This window comes from Mustelus asterias, chromosome 9 (genome assembly GCF_964213995.1).
Source record: "Mustelus asterias chromosome 9, sMusAst1.hap1.1, whole genome shotgun sequence".
NCBI classification, from domain to species: domain Eukaryota; kingdom Metazoa; phylum Chordata; class Chondrichthyes; order Carcharhiniformes; family Triakidae; genus Mustelus; species Mustelus asterias.
Genome location: NC_135809.1, coordinates 52,094,419 through 52,113,517, shown reverse-complemented (window position 1 = coordinate 52,113,517; position 19,099 = coordinate 52,094,419). Strand labels below are relative to the sequence as shown.

At 43.2% G+C, this 19,099-nt stretch overlaps 1 protein-coding gene across 3 annotated transcripts in view; it reads right to left on the bottom strand.

The window, feature by feature from the left end:
• LOC144498689 (protein FAM3C-like) overlaps positions 1-19,099 on the bottom strand; it is a 67,520-nt gene that overhangs the window by 20,525 nt on the left and 27,896 nt on the right. For all 3 annotated transcript variants that reach the window (XM_078220191.1, XM_078220192.1, XM_078220193.1), the window contains 3 exons: positions 6,072-6,176; positions 2,527-2,556; positions 802-925 (listed from right to left, as the gene is read on the bottom strand). In XM_078220191.1, coding sequence (XP_078076317.1) covers positions 802-925; positions 2,527-2,556; positions 6,072-6,176 — 259 coding nt within the window. The remainder of the gene's footprint in view (positions 1-801; positions 926-2,526; positions 2,557-6,071; positions 6,177-19,099) is intronic.

Here is a 19,099-nt window from a genome sequence, read left to right as displayed (position 1 = left end):
CTTCATGCAAGTTCTCTGGGTATCCTGACTAATACTCCTTAATCAATAGCATCAAAACACTGATTATCAGATCAATGAATCATTTTATCGCCTTATCTGTGGAACCTTGCTGTCCCCAAAAATGACTGCTGTATTTGCCTATAAACGGCGACTAGCCCATTAGTAAAAGGGACCGAGTGGTTGTGAAATGGTGCTGGGATATTTCAATGACACAAGGAGTGCTTTATAAATGCAAGGCCTTTCTTTAGAGTTGAACCTGGTCTCTAGAGCCATTGTCATTTAAACAAACCATGGTTGATCTGTACCTCAATGTTTATTTATCCACCTTGGTAACTATCAACAAAAAAAAAAATCAATTTTGAGTTTTGAAAACTCTGACCGTCGCAGCACTTTTGGGGGAGAGAATTCAAGATTTTTACTGCCTTTGGTATGAAAAAGTGTTTCCTGATTTCCATCCTGACTGGCTTACCTCTAATTTTATGACCACTCATTCTTCATTCCCCAAAAAAGGAATGTATCTCCGTATCCACCTACTGAATTATTTTAACATTTTAGACACCTCAATCAGATCACCCATCAATCTTATACACTTTTAGGAATACCAGTTACACTACCTGTCCTACAAATGTAATCCGCTAAGCATTCGGGACGGGGGAACCCTTTGATATCGCAGGGATGAGAGCAGATGAGAGAATGCCTCAACAGAATAAATTCCAGCGTATTGTCTAATGATTTCCAAGTTACAAAACGTCAGGTCACATCTTCAATGTAATACACAAGCAGAAATACATCAATACTTACATTTTATCTTCCACGCAGATTTTGGGTCCAACAACATTTGCTGCTCCACTTGCCATTTTGAATGCAAAATGGTTGTCAGGGCAAGGTTTTGCAAGGCTACATTTGTACTTCAGCAATTTTGTTGCTATGACAAAGTTATAAAGAACAGTTTCAAAAGAAAATTCTCAACTACATATACAAATCACCAGATCAACAGATAATAACCAAATTTCGCAGGAGTTTAACTTGACTGATTAGCAATTGAGGATTACAGTGTACAGTTTTTGCTCCCTTTCTTCTGTAACCCTTTTAACTCCCTTAACAGTCTATCAGAATGGGCCACAAACCAGCTTTACACTTTACAAAAGCAAATGCTGCAGAGGGTGGAAATCTGAAGTGAAAACAGAAAATACTAGAACTACTCAACAAGTCCAATACCATCTGTAGAGAGAGAAACATCAGATCGATGACCCTTCATCAGAATTGGGAGAAGTTAGAAATGTAATAGTTTTTAAGTAGGTCAAATTGGGAAGGATGAAAAAGAACAAGAGAAAGGGACTGAGATAGGACAGGCGATGGGAAACCTTAAATGATGAAAGAGTTGGTGGGGCAGAGTCGAGGGGAGCAGTAATGGGACAAGTAGAATCAAAAGATCTATGCAGAGGAGATGTGAATGGCAGGATAATGAATAGCTGTTGTCCAAAAGCAAAACAAGATTAAGTCCGACACATGCAAAGAAGAGGAAATAAAATGGGGACAGAGATTACGATCTGAAATTGTTAAACTTAATGTTGAGTCCAGAAGGCTGCGAGGTACCTAATCAAAAGTTGAGGCGCTGGTACTCAGAGTTTCACTGCAATACTGCTGTACAGGAGAGAGATGTCAGCGCAAAATAAGGTAGAGAATTAAAATGGCAGGCCACCAGTAGCTCAGGGTCATGATTGCTGAACAAGTGGAGGTGTTCCATAAAGTGGTCACTCAATACGCATTTGGTTTCCTTAGTAGAGCATACCACATTGTGACCAGTGAATATAGTATACCAAGTTGGAAGTACATGCAAGTTGCTGTTTCACCTGGAAGGAGTGTTTGGGGCCCTGAACAGTGAGGAAAGAGGAGGTTAAAGAGGCAATTGCTGCATCTCCTGCACTTGCATGGAAAGATGCTTCAAGAAAGGGGACAGGGCGATAAAGGTGATTGAGGATTGGACCACGTGTTGTAGAGAGAACGGTAGCTTTACATATTGTCTGGATACCCAGATTTATTTACATTTAAAGTTTCAGAAGCAAATGCCATGTAAAAATCAGTGGATGATAAAATGCTCTCTACCCTAAATCAGGTTATGGCATGATCCATAGTGAAGTGACATCCAGTTTGGCACGTTCCAGCTATGTGCAGTGGGTAATTCTGTTCCTTCTGAACCCTTTAAGATAACTTGATAGCACAAACACTAACGAATGCATGCATGGCTGCAGGTTATGAAACAAGGTAAACCTGTCGGGAATTGAAGTGACTGATGCAATATCCTTCAATATGCCTTACTTGTGCATGTAAGTTGGACCTAACCAAGACATTATTGATACAGGACACACTAGAAAAGCTTGCCTGGTGTGCACATAACTGTAGGTGCAGCATTACATTATATTTCTGGAGAGTAACCAAGTTTGAGATATATTTTCATTATGAAATAACCCAAAGTTTTCAATCTGTGTGTCCTACCCTTGAAATGTTTATTTTAAAAAGACTTACGCTTTACTTCCACTTCAGTTTGTGATCTGGCTGCAAAATTAACACATTGAAGTTGTTAGCTATATGATTAAATTACTGATAGACATATATTCCGCAAATCCACATTTTAATTACATGTTAAATCCATTTGTTTAAACGCATTCTGGAAACTTCCATTAACTGGACAACACGTTCTTTCACATTATGACAACAGGGTTTTGGTGGTATAGTGGGGAAGCTTTAGATGTGCTGAAACGTACAATACACCTGATACAGTTGAAGTCTATTAATCTTCCTCACTACTTTCCACCACTTTTGAGCTACATGTGATCTGCATTTAAAAATTGTGTCCTGTAACCCTAAGTGCAAGTCATGATTAAAGAAATTTGGCCCGATGTGTCAAAAACAAAAGCTATCAAACCAACCCTGCTTTCCAGCTTTCAATCCATAGCCCTGTAGGTTACAACACATCAAGCATATATCCAAGTATTTTTAAAATGTGGTGTGGGTTTCTGCCTCTTACCAACACTTTAGGCATGTGCCCCAGACACCCACCATCCTCTGGGTGAAAGAAATTCTTTTTAACTCTCCTCTAATCCTTCCATCAACTACTTCAAATTTATATTCGTTAGGCTGAGACAAACAGATCCTTCCTGTTTGTCTCAGCCACACCTTCAATTTTATACATCTAAATTAAATTCTCCATCAGCCTCTTGTGTTCCAAGAAAAGAACACAAGTCTATCCTACCTTTACTCAGTTCAACTTTCCAGTCCTGGCAATTTCCCTGTAAATCTCCTTCCATATAATCACATCCTTCCCGTGTTGCACCAGAACATTTTGCAATGCCTTAACTATGGCCCAACTGGTGCTTTATACAGTTTTGGCATAGCTTCCTTGCTTTTAGATTATTTCATGTTACAGCTAATAAACAAATGCATCCTGTCTGCTCTTTTACCCAATTTTTCTCTAGCTGCACTGCAGCCTAAAGGGATGTGAACATGTACTCCTAGCCCCTCCCTCCTTTAAGTGTCATCCTGCAATTTATTACAGATTCCTTTCCTTGTTTGCCCTTCCCAACTATCTTAGTTCACTTCTCCAGGTGAATTTTATCAGCCACTTTTCTCTCCACCTGACCAGTCCATAGATCTCTTCCTGCATTATCTTCATCGCTATCAATCACACAACCAGCTTTTGCATCATCTGCAAACTTTAATCATGCCCCCTCCATTTAAGTGTAAATCATTGATAGACCACAAAAACAAGTGGCATAAGAACTGTTCAGTGTGATAACAGCACAGTGACTAGCACTGCTGACTCACAGCGACAGGGTCCCGGGTTCGAATCCCGGCTTAGGTCACTGTCTGTGTGGAGTCTGCACATTCTCCCCATGTCTGTGTGGGTTTCCTCCCACAGTCCAAAGATGTGCGGATTAGGTGGATTGGCCATGCTAAATAGCCCCTTGGTGTCAGGAGGACTAGCTTGGGTAAGTGCTTGGGGTTGTGGGGATGGGGCTTGGTTGGGATTGTGGACGCTGCAGGCTCGATGGGCTGAATGGCCTCCTTCTGCACTGTATGATTCTATGATTCTATTTTCAGCCTCAATTTCAATGATAGCAGCATCTACAGCCATTTGGTATAGAGAATTTCAAAGATTCACAGCCCTCCGAATGAAGGAATTTCTCATCTCAGTCCTACAGGGTCAATTCTTATTGTTTTTTAAAAAAATATTCGTTAACCAATCTTTAATTCATGCTATTATATAATCCTCATCGTGAGCCACAATCCCGAGTTAACAATCTCCTGTGCACACCATCAAATGTCTTCTGGTAAACCAAATAACACTTGTCAAACACAGTTTCCCTTTAACTGTTGACCCTCCGCCGAATTCAGGAGGTGGGCGATGGTAGCATTGGCGCTGGACTAGTAATCCAGAGACCCAGGGTAATTTTCTGGGGACCTGGGTTTGAACCCCACCATGGCAGATGATGAAATTTGAATTCAATAAAAATCTGGAATTAAAGTTCCAATGATGACCATTGATGGTTATAAAAATCCACCTGGTTCACTAATACCCATTAGAGAAGGAAATCCATTGTGCTTATTTGGTCTGATCTACATGTGATTCCAGATCCACAGCAATGTGGTTGACTCTTAAATGCCCTCAGGAATAGCAATGAATACTGGCCCAGCCAGCAACGCCCACATCCCATGAACAAAAAAAAAAGAGGTTTTCCAGCTTTTAGCCACATTAGTCCCTCAAGTATCTCTATGAATAATAATTACTTAAGTTCCTCACCTTTATTAGCTCAGGTTAAAGCAGGCTGTTGACATTCATTGCCCAAAATATATGCCACTTTGGCAAAATACTGGAGGGCACTAGTCAAACTGAACAGATTGTGGAATTCTCTACCACAAAATGGTTTTTAAACTAAAAATTATACAGGTGTTTGAAAAGGGAAAAATGTTAAAGATATGTGGAGTAAACAGAAATGGGATTAGATTATGGTTCATAGAGAAATACTATGGTCCTCTGGTAACTAATTTTCATGTAAGGTCCTAAACTCTGTCCAAAGCAGAGTCTGAACTTGCTCTCACCTCATTTGCACACAGTTGAGCAAGCGACACTCTTATGACACTCGTGTCCCTAGTATGAGGATATTGATGTCAACAGTACCACAGATGGGATCAGCTAAAAGCAGAAGTTAGGACCTGAATCTGGGAACCATCTGTCTCATACACTTCAACACTGCACCACCTGCCTCCCTGGGGAGTTTATATTCTTCCAGCAAATCAATTAAAAAATTAGTTGTATTCAAAGTTGAAAAGTCTACAAACATCATGCTAATTCATCCGAACAGAGTTTGTCTCGAAAGTTCATTTTTAAAAAAATTATTTCATCGAATGTAGGCGTCACTGACAAGGCCAACATTTGTTGCCCATCCTTAATTGCTCTTGAACTGAGTAGTTTGCTATTTCAGAAGGCAGTCAACCATGTTACTGTGGGTCTGGCATTATATATAGACCAGACACCCCAGGTAAAGGTGGCAGATTTAACTCCCGAAACAGCATTAGTGAAATAGATTGGATTTTACAGCAATCTATGATAGTTTCACAGTCACTCTTACTGACCAGCTTTAGTGAATTCTCTGTCTGGTTCCTAGTGTCTGGAAACAATTATTCGGCAGTGCATTTGACACAGGCAATTCACCGAACCATTAACCTGTAGAAGTGCCAGGTCACATCCAAAGGTGAGAATAAAATGCAGAGAGAGGGGGGGGGGGGGGGGGGGGGGAATGAGTGGAAAGAAGGGGATGAAACTTACCTAAAGATCTAGCTATATATATTTTTTTAAAATCACACTTGACCATTTCACATTCATGATTAATTACTGGGCAACATGTGAAACTACATTTCATTACTGACTCACAACTCAAGCCATGTACATTCTTATTAGTGAAACCAAATTACTACTCCTTTCAGTTTCTGATCCATAACAAACTTTACACCCCATTTTATACCAAAAATATTAATATTTTAAGGTAAGTTATTCACATTAAAATACTTACGAAATATGGATCCGAAGTTTGTATCTATTTTGATTTCAAATATTTGTAATGTGAAATAACCCACCAGCAAAAATACAACACCAGCCACTGCAAACTTTATTGAACCTGAAAGGAGAGAGAAAGAAAAATACATCAATTTGAGACGCAGTTTCAGGATCCTGAAGCAATATGCAACCAAATTCACTCAACTGGAAGGTTTTCAATGATAAGCCTTTGCAGCATAATTGAAAATACAATCTCTATGAATACACTAACGATTTTGCCGCACTTAAGACACTGTGGAAACCTTCTCAAGGTCGTCCACTCAGAAATCGACAAATAATAGTGACGGATCCAGAAGAAACGTCCACGGACCATTGTTCACAAGTACAGCAAGTGATTGCTGGAATTAAATTTAGTGCAGAACTCGGAGAACATTGACATGTAGAACAATGAGTGCAATGGGACACAAACTGCTCTCAGCTCTGTTGAAAACAAACTAATTCTCAAATGGAATTTTATTCTATTACATTGGTATTAAAATCAGCATCGCTCTTGGAATGCAGGAAAACGGTCATTTATAAAAATTGCAACAGATTTTTAAAGAAAGATTTAACTGAAACACATTGTATTTTCAATCACGTTGACTATAATAATGAAACTCCTGGCGGCCAAGCAGCTGGTGAAGTAACAACTACTTATTTACAGGAAGAAAAGACTATTTACAACAATTATTTACAGCAAAACAACAGCACTATCAGAACTATCTCGACCTGCTTGTCCAAGCCCTAACTGCGGGTTTTAAAGCCTGGTCTCCAGCTCCAAATCATGCACTATCCCATTGGTCAGGAAGACAGGTGGTCCCCAGTATTTATCAAAACCTCGGACGAGGTCACATGGTCTCCGAGATTGCTGTGACATCTTTCCCCCCTCAGAACTCTTATTATCCAAAGACCTTGACGTCAATACCTCGGTCTATCAAGGGGTTCTTGTTTAGATTGACAGTGCTGAATACCACTGATTGGGGTTTCTCTGCCGGGGTTGCCTCGCTCTGGCCAGCTTCTCCATTGGCTTCTGTCAGTACAAGAACACTCTCTGCCGTTAGCTTCTATGGCAACAGACTCTCAATGGTTCCGGTTCTCCTGAAATTTTGGTCAATACTAATGTGGGCATGTTTGGGATCAGTGACATCACCAGCTCTGGTGGAGGCTCAATTTTCCTCAGTTGGTCTAAACGTTTCCTCAGGATCTTGTCCTGGGCTCTTACCTCGCATGATACTGGTCCGGTCTTTGCTACATCAATTGCTGAGATCCATCTAGGATCCACCTAGCTCTCAAATTTCCTCAAAAAAACATCATTTATGTTAAATGATTTGTCTACCTTCGAAGAATAGTGATTCGTTTTTTGGATATCTTGCTGAGACTTCACGGCAAATTTGGAAATATGAAACTTAATGTTGTACACTACCGACCCCCAAGCAGTAGTTTTACCAGGGCTATTCCCGTTGTTGTGTGGGGTAGTTCCATAGGCTAATTTTTAAAAAAATGCACAATCTTGATATCCACAGATGCTGATGACTGCTTTTTCAGTCTGGATTTGAAAGTTTATATAGCTCGTTCTGCCAAATCATTTGACAATGCATGGTACTCTGCTGTTTTGATGTGCTTAATACCATTGAGCGCGCAAATTTCTGAAACTCCATGCTGGTAAAAGCAGTACCATTACCTGAAATCAGGATCTCTGGTACTCCATGAACGCAACAACACTTGACATAATTTTTCAATTGCTGCGCAAGAGGTAGTGGACTTCATCTGGTATGCATCCATCTATTTAGAGTGCACGTCTACCAATTAAAGAAACATAGGGTGGGATTTTATGGCCTCGCTCGTCCCAAAACCATAAAATTGCACCAGAGGTCAACGGATCTTCCCCTCACCCACTCTGATTCCCATGGCGGGCGGGGTGGTAGAATTCCAGTGATAGAGTCCATGAAAGGACCCAAAACACCTGCATGCACCTTTACCCAAGACCTAGCAGGCCATTCCCATGGGTGCTATGGGGCATTGCGGGGCAAATTGCATCGGTCACATTGTGTTTGTTATGTTGGCATCAACACTGGGCCACCACAAGTAACCCCTCACCACCAGTTTTATTTTTGATATGCCCAAGCGGGCATTATGTCGTTCCTTTAATATTAAGTGTATCCTTGGATTGCAGAGGATTACACTACCCTCACAGCTTAGATTGGCTTTTCAAGCTAAGTAATGCTTCATATCCTTTTAAGTTTAACCACGGAACCCCCTACGTAATATCATATTTTTGATAGTACAGGATCAATTTGTGGCCAAGTCTGGTCTGTTTTGCAGATACGGGCAGTGTTTCTAAGTAGGTCAAAGGCATTACAACTTTATCAGGTACTGGCAGGGGAGTTGAACTTACGGGCAATGATAGGCAACTTAAAGCATCGGCATTGGCTATCCGGACTCCAGGTCAGTGCGCCAAGGGCAATAAGACCCAACATTGTATTCAGACAGAAGCAATGGGAGAGATTGTTTTATCTTCTTTGAATAACCCCAATAATGGTTTATAGTCCATCACTATTGTGAAATGCTTTCCATATACATATTGGTAGAATTTCTTGATGCCGAACACTTTCGCTAATCTTTCTTTTTCGATTTGGGAGTACCTTTTCCTACTTTGGAGAGGGTCCTTGACATGTATGCTATCGGTCTCTCTGTTCCATCCTTCAATCTGAGAGAAATCACAGCTCTAATTCTATAAAGAGACACATTGCAGGTAAAGATAAGCTCTTATTTTAGGTTTGAAATGGACCAGTGGACTCGTTGACAGAAGTTGTTGCTTCACCCGATTGAAAGCTTCACCTTGAGGTGCCTTCCAAAACCATCTTTGGTGTTTTCTCAATAAGCTGTGCAAGGGTTTTTACAAGGTGGCCAAATTCTGAATGGATTTGCCATAATAAATTACCAGAAAGGATTTTAAGCTCCATAATAATCCTATATGGTCTTCACTTTTTCTTCTAAGGGGTGCAATCCTTTTGTGTCTACTTTGTAACTTCGCTGGCCTGAAAGGTAGATTTTCCTCTTCCCAAACGCAGTCCAGCATTCATGAACCTTTTTAATACCTCCTCCAGTTTGGCTCAGTGCTCCTCTTCCATGAAACTGGTAATCAGCACATTGTCTATATAAACTGTAACTTTGGGTAATCCCTGTAATATGTTTTCCATCATCTGCTGAAAAATCGCACAGTCCAAATAATAACTGGCAATACTCGTACTAGCCCTTGTGAGTGATATTTCTAACATTCAGAAATGCGACATTACCAAATAATTCACCTGAAGCATTTATTTTCCAAAGCTCAATATTGAGAATATTTCTTCTTTCTGCCAACTAATCCTCACCCTCGTCACCTGCTCCAAAAAGAGAAATGTAGCCTAATATCAAGTCAGCCTCACCACTGGAATTACTCATCAGAGCAGCAAGCCATGCAGGAACCCAGCCTACGCCACTCAACCGACACTACCCCTAAAGCCTCACAAGATCCATAAACAATTAACTTGCATTTATATAGAATCTTCTAGGTCACACGTAGGGGAATTTCACAGTAACTCCATTGCAGTGTAATGTAAGCCTTACTTGTGACTAATAAATGAACTTTAAAAACTTTAGACACTTATGCAGATAAACACACCAAAGTCCTGCAAATCCTGTACAAAATAACTAGTTAATCAATTTTGATGATGTTTGATGGAGGATGAATATTGGACAGATCTCCTGAAGAACTTTGTCAGGATTACCTGAATAGCCAGGCATGTCTCTCCCTAGCTTAATACAACATCCAGACAATTACATGTCTGATAATACAGCAATTATTTGGTTCTTACTGAACTCTCAAGCTAAACAACTTGCTCAGGTCCTGAAATAGGGTTGAAACCCATGTCCTTCGTGGGAGTTCAGGATGACAGGGATGGCAGTAGTTAGCACTGCTGCCACACAGCGCCAGGGACCCAGGTTCAATTCCTTCCTCGGGTGATTGTCTGTTTGGAGTTTCCATGTTCTCCCTATGTCTGCATGGATTTCCTCCAGGTAGTCCCGTTTCCCCCACACTCCAAAGATGTGCGAGTTAGATTTATTGGCCATGCTAAATTGTCCCTTCGTATCAGGTGGATTAGCAGGGTAAATGCGTGGGGTTACGGGAATAGGGCCTGGGTGGAATAGTTGTTGGTGCAGGCTCGATGGGCCGAATGGCCCCTTTCTGCTCTGTAGGGATTCCATGATTCTATGACAGATTAATTAACAAGTAGTAGTAACTGTAGCAAACAACAACCCTATATATTGAGAGCCCAGTTAGACTCCTTTGATGTGCATTTCAAGACAGGTAGCGTGGGTCATCAACATTGCAGTGAACCCCAGGCAGTGGCTCATGGCAGCGAGATGTATTTAGGGCACACTGAACACAGTTCTTTCCAGCTGACAAACACATTGGGAGTATGGGGAACCAATCTACTCTCTTCCCACATGATGGGGGAAAAGCATGGCAATGGTCACTTCCCTTGACTCAAAGAAACAATGAAGGTTCCTGCTAGGAGAGTTATAACGCTTGCCCTTGGAACTTCCCCACCTGACCCAGAGATGGTTGTGATGCACCATCGATGGAAGGAAATGCATCCAGTGGATAGCTGTGTCCATGAAGGAGACAGTCCCAAAAGAGGAGATCCACCAACTGCACCAACCTTCACTTTGATTATGCCACTGCTGATGGAGTTCCTCAGGGTAGTGTCTTAGGCCCAAATCATCTCCAGTTGTTCATCAATGATCTTCCTTCCATAAGCTCAGCCGTGGGGATATTCAGAAGTGGGTGGCATGGTAGTTAGCACTGCTGCCTCACAGCGCCAGGGATCCGGGTTCAATTTTGGCCTTAGGTGACTATGTGTGGAGTTTGCACAAACTCCCTGTGTCTGCATGGTTACCTTCAGGTATTCCGGTTTCCTCCCACAGACCAAAGATGTGTAGGTTAGGTGGATTAGCCATGGTAACTGTGTAGGGTTACAGAGATGGGTGGGAAGGGAGGGCCTGGGTGGAATATCTTTTGAGAGTGAATGCAGACTTGATGGGCCGAATGGCCTCTTTCTGCACTATAGGGATTCTATGATTTGCTAATGGTCGATTGCACAGTGCCATTTGCAACTCCTCATGTACTGAAGCAGTCAACACCCACGTTCAGCAAGACCTTGAAGATATTCAGGCTTGGGCTGGTAAGCACCAAATAAGTAGGGGCTGAACGCTGATACTCAAGATTCCCGAACTGCCCTATTCCCAACAGTCCAGTCCCCAGCACATGACATTATGTGGAGGGGAAGGGACAGTTTTGCACACAGCTGATATCACTGAATTTCCCTTGGCTGCTGGAAGCAACACCTGGGGAATAACCCCTTAATTTTGGGAAAGCTTGGAACCCTATTCTTTGTCAAAATAATCACTGCAGTAAATATCCAATTTACATTTACCTTTTTGTTATTGTTACTTGTGAACATCATGAGAAATCTTAGACTGCATTACTGTTAGTTTAATTTGTCAAAAGTAATGAACCATTTTACATTGAAAAACAAGCCTGAAGTTCAAGCACAAAGAGTTGAACAGACTACATGGTCAGCATTCTGAAGGTTTTGCATAGAACATTGGAAAATGGAAGAAAAAAAAAGTTTTGCAAGGATAAAATATGAAACAACAGCAGTTTTTCAACAGTCATTTGATGCTTGCACTTAAATGTAATGTGTATTTCCATTTTTTTGTTTTATTGTTGCCACTAGAAATTCTAGCTAGAGGAAGTGGTGCTGGAAATCTTAAAGTGCATCAAGGTAGATAAATCCCCGGGACCTGATGAAGTGTATCCCAGGACATTTTGGGAGGCTAGGGAGGAAACTGCGGGTCCCCTAGCCGAGATATTTGAATCATCGATAGTCACGGGGTGAGGTGCCTGAAGATTGGAGAGTGGCAAATGTTGTGCCTTTGTTTAAAAAGGGCTGCAGGGAAAAGCCTGGGAACTACAGGCCAGTGAGTCTCACATCTGTGGTGGGTAAATTGTTGGAAGGTATTTTGAGAGCCAGGATCTACAGACATTTAGAGACGCAAGGACTGATTGGGGACAATCAGCATGGCTTTGTGAGCAGAAAACCATGTCTCACAAATTTGATTGCGTTTTTTGAAGGGGTAACCAAGAAAGTAGATGAAAGCAGTATAGTTGATGTTGTCTACATAGACTTTAGCAAGGCCTTTGACAAGGTACCGCATGTAGGTTGTTATATAAGGTTAAATCTCACAGGATCCAGGGTGAGGTATCTAAGTGGATACAAAATTGGCTTCTGTCGAGAAGGTTGTTTTTCAAACTGGAGGCCTGTGACCAGCGGTGTGCCTCAGGGATCAGTGCTAGGTCCACTGTTATTTGTCATTCATATTAATGATTTGGATGAGAATATAGGAATCATGGTTAGTAAGTTTGCAGATGACACAAGATTGGTGGCATAGTGGACAGCGAAGAAAGTTATCTCCAATTGCAACGGGATCTTGATCAATTGAGCCAGTGGGCTGACGAATGGCAGATGGAGTTTAATTTAGACAAATGCGAGGTGATGCATTTTGGTAGATTGAACCAGGGCAGGACTTACTCAGTTAATGTTACGGCGTTAGGGAGAGGTACAGAACAAAGAGATTTAGGGGTACGTGTTCATAGCTCCTTGAAAGTGGAGTCACAGGTGGACAGAGTGGTGAAGAAGGCATTCGGCATGCTTGGTTTCATCGGTCAGAACATTGAATACATGTGTTGGAACATCTTGTTGAAGTTGTACAAGACATTGGTAAGGCCACACTTGGAATACTGTGTGCAATTCTGGTCACCCTATTATAGAAAGGATATTATTAAACTAGAAAGAGTACAGAAAAGATTTACTAGGATGCTGCCGGGACTTGATGGATTGAGTTAGTGCCGGTTGATTGGAAAACGGCTAATGTTACGCCGCTGTTTAAAAAAGGAAGGAGACAAAAGGCGGGTAACTATAGGCCGGTCAGCTTAACGTCTGTAGTAGGGAAAATGCTGGAATCCATTATTAAAGAGGAGATAGCAGGGCATCTGGATAGAAATGGTTCGATCAATCAGACGCAGCATGGATTCATGAGGGGAAAGTCGTGCTTGACGAACATGTTGGATTTTTATGAAGATGTGACTAGGGCGGTTGATGGAGGAGAACCGGTGGATGCGGTGTTTTTGGATTTCCAAAAGGCGTTTGATAAGGTGCCCCATAAAAGGCTACTGAAGAAGATTAGGGCACACGGAGTTGGGGGTAGTGTGTTAAAGTGGATTGGGGACTGGCTATCCGACAGGAAGCAAAGAGTCGGAATAAATGGGTGTTTTTCCGGTTGGAGGAAGGTAACTAGTGGCGTGCCGCAGGGATCGGTACTCGGGCCGCAACTGTTTACCATTTATATAGATGATCTGGAGGAGGGGACGGAGTGTAGGGTAACGAAGTTTGCAGACGACACAAAGATAAGTGGAAAAGTGAATCGTGTGGAGGACGGAGAAGATCTGCAGAGAGATTTGGACAGGCTGAGTGAGTGGGCGAGGATATGGCAAATGGAGTATAACGTTGAGAAATGCGAGGTTATACACTTTGGAGGAAATAATAACAAATGGGATTACTATCTCAATGGAAACAAATTAAAACGTGCTACCGTGCAAAGGGACCTGGGGGTCCTTGTGCATGAGACGCAAAAGCCCAGTCTGCAGGTACAACAGGTGATCAAGAAGGCAAATGGGATGTTGGCCTATATTGCGAGGGGGATAGAATATAAAAGCAGGGATGTCTTGATGCACCTGTACAGGGCATTGGTGAGGCCGCAGCTGGAATACTGTGTGCAGTATTGGTCCCCTTATATGAGGAAGGATATATTGGCATTGGAGGGAGTGCAGAGAAGGTTCACCAGGTTGATACCGGAGATGAGGGGTTTGGATTATGAGGAGAGGCTGAGGAGATTGGGTTTGTACTCGTTGGAGTTTAGAAGGATGTGGGGGGATCTTATGGAGACTTATAAGATAATGCGGGGGCTGGATAGGGTGGAGGCGGAGAGATTCTTTCCACTTAGTAAGGAAGTTAAAACTAGAGGACACAGCCTCAAAATAAAGGGGGGTCGGTTTAAGACAGAGTTGAGGAGGAACTTCTTCTCCCAGAGGGTGGTGAATCTCTGGAATTCTCTGCCCACTGAGGTGGTGGAGGCTACCTCGCTGAATATGTTTAAAGCGCGGATGGATGGATTCCTGATCGGTAAGGGAATTAAGGGTTATGGGGATCAGGCGGGTAAGTGGTACTGATCCACGTCAGATCAGCCATGATCTTATTGAATGGCGGGGCAGGCTCGAGGGGCTAGATGGCCTACTCCTGCTCCTATTTCTTATGTTCTTATGTTCTTATGTTATAAGAGGAGGCTGGATAGACTGGGGCTTTTTCCTCTGGAGAGTAGGAGGCTGAGGTGTGATTTTATCGAGGTCTATAAAATAATGAGGGGCACAGATCAGCACAGATCAATATCTTTTCCCAAATGTAGGAGAGTCTAAAACTAGAGGCATAGTTTAAGGTGAGAGAGGAGAGATACAAAAGTGTCCAGAGGGGCAATTTTTTCACACAGAGGGTGGTGAGTGTCTGGAACAAGCTGCCAGAGGTAGTAGTAGAGGCAGGTACAATTTTGTCTTTTAAAAAGCATTTAGATAGTTCCATGGGTACGATGGGTATAGAGGGATATGAACCAAATGCGGGCAATCGGGATTAGCTTGGGATTTTAAAAAATAAAGGGCGGCATGGACAAGTTGGGCCGAAGAGCCTGTTTCCATGCTGTAACCTCTATGACTCTATCCTTATGAATGCAGAATTTGAAGGAAAACAGGATTACATTTACTTTAAAATGGTAAGCTAGGAATAATCTCTCAAATAAAAATATGCTGCTTTGCTGAAATGTTTTAAAGACAGGTCAAAAACGAATTCCTAATTCCACACTAAACCAATATGTATTAACCAGGTTCTAGGGAAACCTGGAATTAATCTTTTTAACCCATTCACACAATGTGGATGTCAGTGGCAAAGTCATTATTGTAAGAGGACTCAACACCAGGTTAAAGTCCTATTTGATAGCAAAAGCTTTTGGAGCGCTGCTCCTTCGTCAGGTCAGTGGGAGTTCTGTTCACAAACAGGGCATATAAAGACACATTCAATTTACAAAATAATGGTTGGAATGAGAGTCTTTACAGGTAATCAAGTCTTAAAGGTACAGACAATGTGAGTGGAGAGAGGGTTAAGCACAGGTTAAAGAGATGTGCATTGTCTCCAGCCAGGACAATTAGTGAGATTTTGCAAGCCCAGGCAAATCATGGGGGATACAGATAGTGTGACATAAACCCAAGATCCCGGTTGAGGCCGTCCTCATGTGTGCGGAACTTGGCTATCAGTCTCTGCTCAAAAAACCAGCAGACAGAGGGGCCATCGTCATACTGAACAGAACGGATTACGGCGAAGAAGTGTACCGACAACTAAACAACAAGGAACACTACAGACAGTTACCCGCAGATCCGACCAAAGAACACACCCGTCAACTCAACAGGCTGATCAAGACCTTTGATCCGGACCTTCAGAGCACCCTCCGTGCTCTCATCCCACGTACTTCCCGCGTTGGAGATCTCTACTGCCTTCCGAAGATACACAAGGCAAACACACCCGGCCGTCCCATCGTATCGGGCAATGGGACCCTGTGCGAGGACTTCTCCGGCTTCGTCGAGGGCATCCTGAAACCCATTGTACAAAGAACCCCCAGCTTTTGTCGCGACACTACGGACTTCCTACAGAAACTCAGCACACATGGAGCAGTTGAACCAGGAGCACTCCTCGTCACAAGGGATGTCTCGGCACTCTACACCATCATCCCCCACGACGATGCACATTGCTGCAACTGCCTCAGTACTCAACGCCAACAACTGCCAGTCTCCAGATGCAATTTTACAACTCATCTGCTTCATCCTGGACCACAATGTCTTCACCTTCAACAACCAGTTCTTCATCCAGACACACGGAACAGCCATGGGGACCAAATTCTCACCTCAATATGCCAACATCTTCATGCACAGGTTCGAACAAGACTTCTTCACCGCACAGGACTTTCAACCGATGCTATACACTAGTTACATCGATGACATTTTCTTCCTTTGGACTCATAATGAACAATCACTGAAACAACTATGATGACATCAACAAGTTCCATCCCACCATCAGACTCACCATGGACTATTCTCTGGAATCGGCTGCATTCTTGGACACACGCATCTCCATCAAGGACGGTCACCTCAGCACTTCACTGTACCGGAAGCCTACAGATAACCTCACGATGCTCCACTTCTCCAGCTTCCACCCTAAACACATTAAAGAAGCCATCCCCTACGGACAAGCCTTCCGTATACACAGGATCTGCTCAGATGAGGAGAATCGCAACAGACACCTCCAGATGCTGAAAGATGCCCTCATAAGAACAGGATATGGCGCTCAACTCACTCATCGATCGACAGTTTCGACGCACCACAGCGAAAAACTGCACCGACCTCCTCAGAAGACAAACACGGGACACGGTGGGCAGAGTACCCTTCGTCGTCCAGTACTTCCCCGGAGCAGAGAAGCTACGGCATCTTCTCTGGAGTCTTCAACATGTCATTGAAGAAGACGAACATCCCGCCAAGACCATCCCCACACCCCCACTACTTGCCTTCAACCGCACAATCTCAAACAGACCATTGTCCGCAGCAAACTACCCAGCCTTCAGGAGAACAGTGACCACGACACCACACAACCCTGCCACAGCAACCTCTGCAAGGCGTGCCGGATCATCGACACGGATGCCATCATCTGACGTGAGAACGCCATCCACCAGGTACATAGTACATACTCTTGCAACTCGGCCAACGTTGTCTACCTGATACACTGCAGGAAAGGATGTCCCGAGGCATGGTACATTGGGGAGACCATGCAGACGCTACGACAATGGATGAAGGAACACCGCTCGACAATCACCAGGCAAGAGTGTTCTCTTCCTGTTAGGGAACACTTCAGCGGTCACGGGCATTCGACCTCTGATCTTCGGGTAAGCGTTCTCTAAGGCGGCCTTCACGGCACACGACAACGCAGAGTCGCTGAGCAGAGACTGATAGCCAAGTAATGAATTGATAGGTGATAGTCAGCATGGTTTTGTGGCAGGTAGGTCGTGCCTTACTAACCTTATTGAGTTTTTTGAGAAAGTGACCAAGGAGGTGGATGGGGGCAAGGCAGTGGACGTGGTATATATGGATTTTAGTAAGGCGTTTGATAAGGTTCACCATGGTAGGCTTCTGCAGAAAATGCAGATGTATGGGATTGGGGGTGATCTAGGAAATTGGATCAGGAATTGGCTAGCGGATAGGAAACAGAGGGTGGTGGTTGATAGTAAATATTCATCATGGAGTGCGGTTACAAGTGGTGTACCTCAGGGATCTGTTTTGGGGCCACTGCTGTTTGTAATATTTATTAATGATCTGGATGAGGGTATAGTTGGGTGGATTAGCAAATTTGCTGATGACACCAAAGTCGGTGGTGTGGTAGACAGTGAGGAAGGGTGTCGTAGTTTGCAGGAAGACTTAGACAGGTTGCAAAGTTGGGCCGAGAGGTGGCGGATGGAGTTTAATGCGGAGAAGTGTGAGGTAATTCACTTTGGTAGGAATAACAGATGTGTTGAGTATAGGGCTAACGGGAGGACTTTGAATAGTGTGGAGGAGCAGAGGGATCTAGGTGTATGTGTGCATAGATCCCTGAAAGTTGGGAATCAAGTAGATAAGGTTGTTAAGAAGGCATATGGTGTCTTGGCGTTTATTGGTAGGGGGATTGAATTTAGGAGTCGTAGCGTTATGTTGCAACTGTACACAACTCTGGTGCGGCCGCACTTGGAGTACTGTGTGCAGTTCTGGTCCCCACATTACAGGAAGGATGTGGAGGCTTTGGAGAGGGTGCAGAGGAGGTTTACCAGGATGTTGCCTGGTATGGAGGGGAGATCCTATGAGGAGAGGCTGAGGGATTTGGGATTGTTTTCGCTGGAAAGGCGGCGGCTAAGAGGGGATCTTATTGAAACATATAAGATGATTAGAGGTTTAGATAGGGTGGATAGTGATAGCCTTTTTCCTCTGATGGAGAAATCCAGCACGAGGGGGCATGGCTTTAAATTGAGGGGGGGTAGTTATAGAACCGATGTCAGGGGTAGGTTCTTTACCCAGAGGGTGGTGAGGGATTGGAATGCCCTGCCAGCATCAGTAGTAAATGCGCCTAGTTTGGGGGCGTTTAAGAGATCCGTAGATAGGTTCATGGACGAAAAGAAATTGGTTTAGGTTGGAGGTCACAGTTTTTTTTTAACTGGTCGGTGCAACATCGTGGGCCGAAGGGCCTGTTCTGCGCTGTAATGTTCTATGTTCTATGTTCTAAGTTCCGCACACATGAAGATGGCCTCAACCGGGATCTTGGATTCATGTCAGACTATCTGTAACCCCCATGACTTGCCTGGGCTTGCAAAATCACACTAACTGTCCTGGCTGGAGACAATACACATCTCTTTAACCCGTGCTTAACCCTCTCTCCACTCACATTGTCTGTATCTTTAAGACTTGATTACCTGTAGACTCGCATTCCAACCATTATTTTGTAAATTGAGTTTGTGTCTTTATATGCCCTGTTTGTGAACAGAACTTCCACTTACCTGACGAAGGAGCAGCGCTCTGAAAGCTAGTGGCTTTTGCTACCAAATAAACCTGTTGGACTTTAACCTGGTGTTGTGAGACTTCTTACTGTGTTTACCCCAGTCCAACGTCGGCATCTCCACATCAAAGTCATTACTACCTATCCCTAATTGCCCTTGAATGTGGTGGTGAGCTGCCTCGTTGAATCACCGTATGGAGCAAGTACATATGGGCTCATTTTTAGTTAGAGT